This window comes from Tachysurus vachellii, chromosome 8 (assembly GCF_030014155.1).
Source record: "Tachysurus vachellii isolate PV-2020 chromosome 8, HZAU_Pvac_v1, whole genome shotgun sequence".
NCBI classification, from domain to species: domain Eukaryota; kingdom Metazoa; phylum Chordata; class Actinopteri; order Siluriformes; family Bagridae; genus Tachysurus; species Tachysurus vachellii.
In genome coordinates, this window is record NC_083467.1 from 23571110 (window position 1) to 23581729 (window position 10620).

At 38.3% G+C, this 10620-nt stretch overlaps 1 protein-coding gene across 1 annotated transcript; it reads right to left on the bottom strand.

Annotated features, from left to right (window-relative positions):
• Nucleotides 1-361: 361 nt before the first annotated feature.
• Nucleotides 362-8322, bottom strand: ndufb3 (NADH:ubiquinone oxidoreductase subunit B3). The gene is made up of 3 exons (XM_060876996.1): nt 8242-8322; nt 3490-3626; nt 362-675 (listed from the first exon to the last, which is right to left on the bottom strand). Exons 2-3 carry the CDS (start codon nt 3615-3617, stop codon nt 531-533), a joined length of 273 nt encoding a protein of 90 aa, XP_060732979.1. The 5' UTR covers nt 3618-3626; nt 8242-8322; the 3' UTR covers nt 362-530.
• Nucleotides 8323-10620: the final 2298 nt, after the last annotated feature.

The following is a 10620-nucleotide window of genomic DNA, read 5'->3' on the forward strand; positions in this document are numbered from 1 at the left end:
GTCGAGTCGAGTTTTTTTTTAATATTTGTCAAGCAAGTTTCAAGTCTTGCGACTTAAGTCTGACTCGAGTCAAGTCATATGACTCGAGCCCCCCATCTCGGTGTGTGTGGACTGTGTTTTATTCTGTAGTATAAAAGTACAATGTAGAAATCCCTACACACTCCTGACTCTCCTTCACCCGCTGGAAACTCTTCTGTAAATGCTAAATAAACATCCAAAAAAATAAAATAAATAAACAAACCTTTATCAAGGCATCTTTGTTCAAATCCAAACAGATCTGTTTATTGTTAGGTTTGGATTATGTGGAATAATAGGGTTTGGATTATAAACCTGTGGTTGCTGAAAGATTTCCAACACAACATTGGCATAACTGGTTTATTTTTCATTCAGCGAAAACATGTACAATGTGTAGGCTCGTGTGATGACGCAAACACAGAGGTGTGTTACAGGTGGTTTATTACCCTGCAGTGAGCATAAGAGTCTGATGATTCTGGTTCTCTTCTTTGTTTCAGATGACTGCTGCTCTCTGCTCAGTGCTCTGATTTCTTCGGAGGGAAGAACGTGTACTCGACAGCCAGGGCCACTGCAAATGCGATGAATCCTGTTCTAAATCCACGCAGCATCACTTCACGGAAGCTGACTGGTGGGCCGAAGCTGTACCTCCACGCTTCGTTCCTGAAAACAACACAGCGTTCGGTATCAGGGTTTTAGTGGAAACGAAACAGTTGCTGATTGTTGAAAGGTCCATCTGCTCACGAACCAAAGTGTAAAGTTCAGGTGTTGCTACAGAAAGAGAGAATCATGCATCGACTGGCGGTGATTTGTCGATACATTGATTGATTGATACTACTATTAAAATGTATTAATATTCCTACAGGAAAACCAAACTTAAATGCTTATAAATATGTTTGTCTAGATGTCAACATATGTATTTTACACTGTATATCGTCGGGCGGAAACCGCATATGTCCAAATTTGGTCAATTTCATATTTTTTCACATATCGATGCTATTGGTCAGTCCCCACGTGGGTCTGTTATTTTTACAAGTTATTAACCAATCTAAAGTCTTGAAAATAGCTTGAGCGCAAATCTCATAACTCCATTGGACACTTCAACTATCCACCTCTTCCTCACTCCGCGGGAGAGCTTCGTGGCATATTTCTCCTTAATAAGAGTCGCAACGAATCAACACGTCTTCTGAGGTAAATGTCTTCAAAACACTGGGCTCAAATAAAAAAAAATCTTGACCCCCGCTAGTTCTGGTGCTCGTCTGAGGACAGGAATTTAGCACAAGACAATCCACTGCAACGCGGACTAAACCCTGTGCACTGCAGATAAGGTACAGTGTTTTTTTAATTTCCTGAAAAATAACGGTTTTCGAGATACGAGGATTCCGCCTGACAGCGACGATATGTTAATGAAATTCCAGACACTCAATATGTGGTGTGCATGAGTATGGACACAGCTGAAGGACTCAAATACAACTGGGACACTGATGACTCTGGGACTACAACTGGGACATTGATGATTTTCTCTCTCAAACAACTAATCTCTACATCTACAAAAAAAACAAAAAAAAACAACAACAACAATACAAACATTTAAATATGTCTAAAATTAAGTTTCACTCAGTGTACTTCAGGGTGGATTGTAGGACTTTTTTTTATCATTAAACAAACAGAACTAATTGAAACAAACAGAATTGAAAAAAATAATCAGTTAAGAGCTACAAACTGCCTACATATGTAGATGGAGTTTGGGGGAGACACAGTGAACACAGTGACTGTTTAAGGTGTGATTCCATTAGTCATCCTGGATCTTTTCTCTAAACCCTAAGACCCCTCACTCTTTCAGGGTTAGAATGAATCATAAGAGCTTGGTTAAAGTGTTAAGTTCTTAAAAGTTAACTTATTTATACTCTGACTAATCATCATGCATCTCTATCACCAGTTGAGTGGTGGGAAAAAGCACCCAGACATCATCGTTATAAAAAAAAGGTAACCTACATACACTGAGCATTAGAGGTGTACCGATCTTTATGGATGTGTCGATTTAAAAAGGCAGGAAAGGAAAGATTACTGATGTATGAAAAAAAATTGCCAACTTTGATGACCCTTATCTTCATCAGACCTACGGAGGCTACTGAAACGTATTGTACAATAGCAGACACATAACGTTATAGTCAGATATCGAATCGCACTCATGCTGTAGTGCATGATTTTTTTTTATAAAAATGTGTAATAGCCTATGACTAGTTACTATGCATATCCCAATATGTATAATTTGCTCTGAAGGTTCACGCATGTGCAGTATCAACAGCTAATCGGTTCTCAGTATGTCGGACGCGTCCGAAAGAAACAGTTCTCAGTTCTGTACTGATGAGTCGCCGTATCAGTTCAGTGATTCAAGCATGCAAAGTATCAACAGCTCATCGGTTCTCGGACGCGTCCGAAAGAAACAGTTCTCAGTTCTGTACTGATGATTCGCTGTATCGGTTCAGTAATTCACGCATGCGCAGTATCAACAGCTTGAGCTCACAGTTCTCTCAGCTCAGTGTACAGGAGTTACATATACTCCGGGATATTAGTTTATTTAGAGTCGGACCGACTGTCAGGCATGACCGAAAGTGAGTAACTTGTGGATCAGCGCTGACTCAAGACGCGAACTGTTTAGAACGAATCTGTCCGATTTGTTGAACCGGTTCATCCAGTTCACTAAAAAGAACTGGTTCAAAAGAACGATTCGTTCACGAACTGTCCATCACGATCATGCTGCCTTCGCACATACATTGGGGAAGTCGTGGCCTAATGGTTAGAGAGTCTGACTCCTAAAGGTTTGGGGATCAAGTCTCAGGCCGGCCACGACTGAGGTGCCCTTGAGCAAGGCACCAAACCACCCCAACTGCCCCCCGGGCGCCGCAGCATAAATGGCTGCCCATTGCTCCGGGTGTGTGTTCACGGTGTGTGTGTTCACTGCTGTGTGTGTGTGTGTGCACTTTGGATGGGTTAAATGCAGAGAACAAATCCTGAGTATGGGTCACCGCACTTAGCCGTATGTCACGTCACTTTCACTTTTTCAGTGAGTTTATCGCTGCACATCTCCAGTCACTGTACTACTAGTTGCCAAAGTAACGACGTTTTCTTTGGGTGGAGCAACCAGCTGAACTGAAACATTCTGGAGAGAGATTTATTTCTATATAAAATTCAGCAGCGTAATCTGTGCATCATATCATAAGAGATGAAGGAGAAGCAGTGTGTGCTCTTTGTCACAAATTGCATACGCTCTATTCTATTCTGTCTTCACTCCCAATGATGGTCGCTGTACCAAGTCGCTTAACTTTGTTGTCCACCAGACAAACCCACATCTAGTCACCAACGATTTGGCTCAAGACGCAGTGAGTCAGCAAAGCTTGTTAAAATTAAGTGACCTCCAGTCGCTTTTCCGCTGTAACTCACTGTACGCTCTACACGTCAAATGGAGCGTCTCACCTTGCCCACGGGTCCTTCAGTCCTCTCCGTGCGAGCCGCTCTTGTGTGAACTCCAGAGGAGTACCATGCCATTTCCACGTCCTGTAGTCAGGCATGGACAGCTTGCTGTGGCCATGATCCCCACCCATCGCTGTTCACTGTGGAAAAACACATCAAAACAACTTTCCCTTTCCTTTAAGAAATAACAGTAAAAGTTATGGGGTTTTCACTGAGACCTTAAATGACTCTGATATAAACATCACAGTAACCAAGCAAACACTTTCTTTTTCTCTTGCCCAGCAGATCAGAGGCATGATGTGAGCGGAATTTTAAAAACATATATGACTTGGAAAACACCTTGAAGATCATAATACGAACTTCTGATCTGCAGTGCAGCGAGTATAAGACAAGTCAAAAACGTTCTATGAAGACTATTCCTGTAAACTCACTGTGAGGTCTTTTCTGAATGGATATCACAGAAAATGTCCGAAAGGTGAAAAGGGAGAAGAAATGTGTTTTTATGCACACCTTTTTTACACTGTCACTTTAACTCTGGACTGTCACGGTCACTTTAACTCTGGACTTGCACAGCACAGTGCCACTTTACTATTTACACACCATACCGCACCTGGACACTTTAAAAACCATACACATTTATGTATATACGTTATTTTTCCACCTACATTTTCGTATTTTATATACCGTATTTTCCGCACTATAAAGCGCACCGAATTATAAGGCGCAGTCTCAATTACGGGGTCTATTTCTGTACTTAACCCATACATAAGGCGCACCGTATTATAAGGCGCATGATAAAACATGTGGTCTACAAAAAAGGTAACGGAAGCAAAACAGTGAGTTTAGTTCAACTTTATTCTACTATTTAACAACACACACATTATTTTTTAATCAATCTTCTCCCACAAATCCATCAAAGTCCTCATCTACTGTGTCTTCTTAACTTGGCACAGTTCATTTTCTTGCTTCCTCCACTTCCGAACCATAGATTCATTGATGTTGAAATCTTTCGCAGCTGCTCTATTCCCATTTACAACCACGTAACTGATAGCCTGTAGTTTGAATTGTGCCTCGTAAGCATAGATATCTATACACTAGATGTCGCATTGGGGTCCTAAAAATGCGTCAAAACCACCGCCATCTTTGTACGGTGCTCCTTTACCTCAAATGCATGGACGATGCCGGACTTCTGTGTTGCATTTGTTTGTTCAAATGAAAGAAATCTAAAAACCAGACAGCAAGGGATTACATTTCACAAGTGAGAATGTGTTTTATGATATTGAATGTTAGGAAATTATATTTCTTGTTCCGTTGGTTTGTTTTAGTCCTTGGTTAACGACCGCAGCTAATCCATGATAGTTACTCATTAGTTTTTGACAGTTAGGAAAACCGACAATGTTTGTAGATTCCGAAGCTCTTAATAAGGACATTAAAAATTGACCCATGCTTTTTTTGCTTAAAGGTGAAGACCCAACTTTATGTACGTTTTGTAAGATTCCCTTATCTGTAAAAGATATTTTATTAGATTGTCCTGGACTTAAAACAAGCAGAATGCTCTTTTATCAACTGTCTTCACTTAGACATATTTAATGACATTATGCCTGAAAAGAGTTTGGATTTTTTTTTATCATATGTTAATTAAAATAAATAATTGTATAATATGACTTGCTGATTTTTGTGATATTTGTGTTTTTGTAATTGAATTTTGCCATGAAAATAGCTTTTGATTGCTGACATGGTATTAAATAAAATAATCTGAATCTGTTTGTAGATTCCCAAGTGATAAACAGAGACGAGTTGCAGTTGCAGCACTAAACACTTTTTTTTTTAAATGGTTAATTCAGCTGACAGTCCTGGAAAGATGTCACCAGTTAGGTTGGCAGTTCAGCCTCAAAGTCAAACTTTGTGGGGTTTTTTTTTGTTGGTTTATGTGACTTTAGTACATACTTATTTAATGTGGCAAAAGTATTGCGGGAAAAGAATAAATAAAAGATAGAACAGTCTTTGGCACCTCAACTATCTTACTTTCACATTATGTTACTCTCAAATTTGTGATTTGCTTCCACCTGCAAATTGCTTTGTGTATCATATTTAATAAACCAATACAATTTAAATGTTTAAATGAACATGTATAGTCACACCATTGTAGCAGTGTTACATGCAGTAGGCTATAAGGTAAGTAGTGATTGTTCATTTGAAGTTTACTCAAGTGGAAGAATGTAAGTAATAAATTTACACCTACTAGCACTATGTATTATATTGTGAAAAAGTAGATTATCTTAATATCAAAACCTTAAATTTTCTCTGGACTTAATGATAAATACATGTCTGACCTTTGGAACGACCAAAACAACTAGAAATCGCATTCATGACGATTTATGGTGATTTTATTTCTTTGCCTACATTGACGCTAATGCATTAAGAGGAGGGGTCCCCTGTACCAAGATGGCGGCTCAGTTGACGCATTCGCTCCAATGTACTGCCCTATACAAGGCGACATCTAGTGTATATATCTATGCCTCGTAAGTATCTGATTTTTATTGGCGGATGGCAAACCAACTTAAGGTGCATTTACCGCCACCTACGGGACTGGAGTGTGGAGCGCATAATGGTTAGGAAGAAAAATTTTGTTTTGCAACATACCGGTAGTATACCTACTGGAGGTATGGCGGAGGTAAGCGTACGTACTGTGCATATTACGTAATGTTCTCTGATTGGTTTATCGCTGCCAGCGTAATATGTGTATGTATTATGTCCCTGTGTCAGCAGGAAATGGTCCGATAGTCAATCAAGCGGAGCGCTTACCAAATTCTCATAACAACATTTTTACAGATTTTTGGAACTCAGTGCACACATAAGGCGCCGCACCGGATTATTAGGCGCACGGCCGATTTTTGAGAAAATTTAAGGCTCTTAGGTGTGACATATAGTGTGGAAAATACGGTAGTTTTTTTAATATAGTTTATACTTTTTTATTAAACTCCTTTTGGTTTTGGTTAATTTTTTTTATCCTAAATTGCATTCCTTTTTTTTAAGCTTATATACCGGACAGATGCAAAAAGCAATTCACTGCATGTCGTACCCTGTATGTAAAATTCGATTTGATTTGATATTTAATACTGATAGTGAGTTAATAAGATGATACAGATTAGATCATGTAGGGATTATTTTTGTGACTGATCAGATTAGAGATAACATCTGACACCCATTATATATATTATAGAGATACGCTAACATCTCAGAAACAGAGCCGAAACGCCATAGCGGCAGAAATGACAATTTGTCTCTATTACATTTCTGCTCTGTGTCTGAGACGTTTGCATTAACATTTCATTTATTACATTTATAACATACAGATGTTCGGACATCTCTATTATGCCTGAAAATTTGATCCCAAGCAACACAAACCCTTACAGTGGTCAGAAGCTCTTACAACTGATTTTTAACTTATTTAAACTTTGCCTTAGTTATGGCTTATAGAGTTATAGCTGCTATAACTTAAATCAGCTGCTAGTGTTTTTCTACTTCACTCACAGTGAATGAACAAATAAAACTAGTTATCCTCCTAAACAAACAACTAAACTAATCCTAGAATCTCATAACTAGCTACTAAAACCATCAAGCTACTACAAACTCGTCACAGCCTAGCACAGTAGCTAACAGTCACAGTTAGCCTAGCACAGTAGATAACAGTCACAGTTAGCCTAGCACAGTAGATAACAGTCACAGTTAGCCTAGCACAGTAGCCAACGGTCACAGTTAGCCTAGCACAGTAGATAACAGTCACAGTTAGCCTAGCACAGTAGATAACAGTCACAGTTAGCCTAGCACAGTAGCTAGCAGTCACAGTTAGCCTAGCACAGTAGATAACAGTCACAGTTAGCCTAGCACAGTAGATAACAGTCACAGTTAGCCTAGCACAGTAGCCAACGGTCACAGTTAGCCTAGCACAGTAGATAACAGTCACAGTTAGCCTAGCACAGTAGATAACAGTCACAGTTAGCCTAGCACAGTAGCTAGCAGTCACAGTTAGCCTAGCACAGTAGATAACAGTCACAGTTAGCCTAGCACAGTAGATAACAGTCACAGTTAGCCTAGCACAGTAGATAACAGTCACAGTTAGCCTAGCACAGTAGCTAGCAGTCACAGTTAGCCTAGCACAGTAGATAACAGTCACAGTTAGCCTAGCACAGTAGATAACAGTCACAGTTAGCCTAGCACAGTAGCTAGCAGTCACAGTTAGCCTAGCACAGTAGATAACAGTCACAGTTAGCCTAGCACAGTAGATAACAGTCACAGTTAGCCTAGCACAGTAGATAACAGTCACACTTAGCCTAGCACAGTAGATAACAGTCACAGTTAGCCTAGCACAGTAGATAACAGTCACAGTTAGCCTAGCACAGTAGATAACAGTCACAGTTAGCCTAGCACAGTAGCCAACGGTCACAGTTAGCCTAGCACAGTAGCTAACAGACACAGTTAGCCTAGCACAGTAGATAACAGTCACAGTTAGCCTAGCACAGTAGCCAACGGTCACAGTTAGCCTAGCACAGTAGCTAACAGACACAGTTAGCCTAGCACAGTAGCTAACAGACACAGTTAGCCTAGCACAGTAGCTAACAGACCTGATATCTCAAGTTTTTCCCTAAATGACAAAACCACGCACATTAACACGGTAACATTAATTAACTGTAAACATACGCAATAATATTTATTTGCATTAGAAACCCCGACATGGCCGAAATAAATACAAACCTCTGTCTGACCTCCAACACACAACAACAGAGTACAGGACCGAACACAACAACCTTAAGATAAATCTCACCTCACTTCCGGTACAAAACCTAATAATAAAGCGGCTGCTTCCGGTTACATGAAAACGTGATATATAATTAGTTACAGTTTTGTTCTCTACACGCAAAAGATAATTTACAGAATTTACGTACACAGAATTCAAATATATTCATCTATTTGTTTTGGTATTTATTACAACCTGTCGTTTAGGGATTTTTATTGTGGCTTTTAATTTGAAATAGTGCACCATCCATTACGGGAAATAAACCAATAAGAACGTGATTATTGGTTGTATCACTATATGACTATATTATCACTATATTATCACTATATTTCACCTATAAATTTCATTAATAATACTTCATTAATATTAGTATTTCTTTTCTTTTCCATGGTCTCATCCATTCTAAGTTCTTTTGGTAACAAACACACCATAGTCCCACAACCAACCAATCAATCAACCAACCAATCAATCAATCAATCAATCAATCAATCAATCATTATGGTTCTCACACCTCTGGCATAAATTCTTGAATCTCTGTCATTTTCAGACATGTTTTCAGTTGGAATTCAGTCAATGAATGCAAAGACCTTTTGTAATATAAAAATGACTTGCAGCCTGAGATGAGTTTTCCTTTGAAGAAATGTAATTTTATTTATTTTAAAAATTTTATAAACAAAAATATAGCCTTAAAAAATGATTTTTGCTTTACTGGGAAATGTATTCAAATCAATTGCTTTTTTGTTATTTTTGTACATATTTGTAGACGATATGGTCAAACATATGTGGACACATGACCATCACACCCATATGCGTTTCCTCCCCAAAAGCTGGAAGCACACAGCTATCTAGAATGTCTTTGTGTGCTGTCACATTACAATTTCCCTTCACTGGAACTAAGAAACCCAAACCTGTTCAAGCATGACAATGCTCCTGTGCACAAAGCAAGATAAAGACATGGTGTGGAGGTTGAAGATTGTAGTGGAAGAACTAAAATCTCCTGTACAGAGTCCTGACTCAACCCAACTGAAACCTTTGGGATGAACTGAACACTGACTGAACACCAGACCTCATTAATTCTCTTGTAGCTGAATGATCACAAATCCTCACAGAGAGAGTGAAGATTATTATAACAGCAAAGGCAAAACAACTCAATATTTAGCCCCACTGTTCTAGAGATGCTCAGTACTCATGTATCCCCATACATTCTAGATAGTTGTGTGCTTTCAGCTTTTGGGGAGGAAACACATATGGGTGTGATGGTCATGTGTCCACATACGTTTACCATATTGTCTACAAATACGTACAAATACGTAAATAACAAAAAAATTTGATTTGAATACATTTCCTAGTAAAGCTTAAATCCAATTCAGTATTACACACAAAAAGTCTTTTGACTTTGTACATATAAATAAAACAAAAAAAGTATGTATTTCTCAGTATAAACAAAGACATGCTTAAAAACGAACTTGATAGATAGGGGAACATATTCGTGTTATATAAAGGTTACATATAAATAAATTAACTTCTTCTTGAGCTTTCTAAAAAGACAATATAATTAAACAAAACTAAAACAGAAAAAGCTGCAGGTCCAGACAAAATCAAGTACTTGGTTCAAGTAAGCACAAGTAATCATTCCTGGACAGGTGAACTATATGACCTGCTCTCAGAATAATTCACAACCTGCTTTCAGACTAATTCAGTTCCATTTAATTTATTCAACACTTAAATCCAGATTTCTGTACAAAATGTATCAAATAAAAACATTATAAAAATTTAGCTTTAATTAGCAAACTTGTGATGACATTTTTTCAAGGAAAAAGCCCTTGAAATTAAGGAACCTCTAGAGGAACCAGACTGAATGATAACGATAAGGATACCCATTTCTCTACATCTTACTGAATACACACACCTTTTCACAATGTATATACACTCACATTGTGAATTAACATGTAATGTTCTCATGACTGACTTTACCAAGCCGCTTGTCATTGCTTATTGTCGTTCTGCTTTTTGTAATTAATCACCTGCTTAGTTTAGTCTACTCTGTTTGCTCATCTCCTGACCTACACATGAGTTCTGACTGCATTTGCATCCATCTTTACTCTCCGTTTGGGATATAAGTCATTGGAAAAGAGTTGCAGGATGACCTGAAAGCAGCAGTAAAAACAGTGATAACAATAATGAATGAACCCATAATCATCTCTGTTTCTACACCACATGCACACTCCTCAGCTGCAAAAGAAGCACAAGTTGGACTTCTAAAAGTATTTAGACGAATTAAAATGCTTTTTAAACAATATAATATAATATAATATAATATAATATAATATAATATA

What these genes read in the sequence shown, in the direction of transcription:
- ndufb3 (XM_060876996.1), bottom strand. Translation starts at nt 3,617, where the DNA reads ATGGGTGGGGATCATGGCCACAGCAAGCTGTCCATGCCTGACTACAGG. An exon ending in CTGAAGGACCCGTGGGCAAG is followed by an intron (nt 676 to 3,489) that starts GTGAGACGCTCC and finishes TGTTGTTTTCAG; the next exon opens with GAACGAAGCGTGGAGGTACA.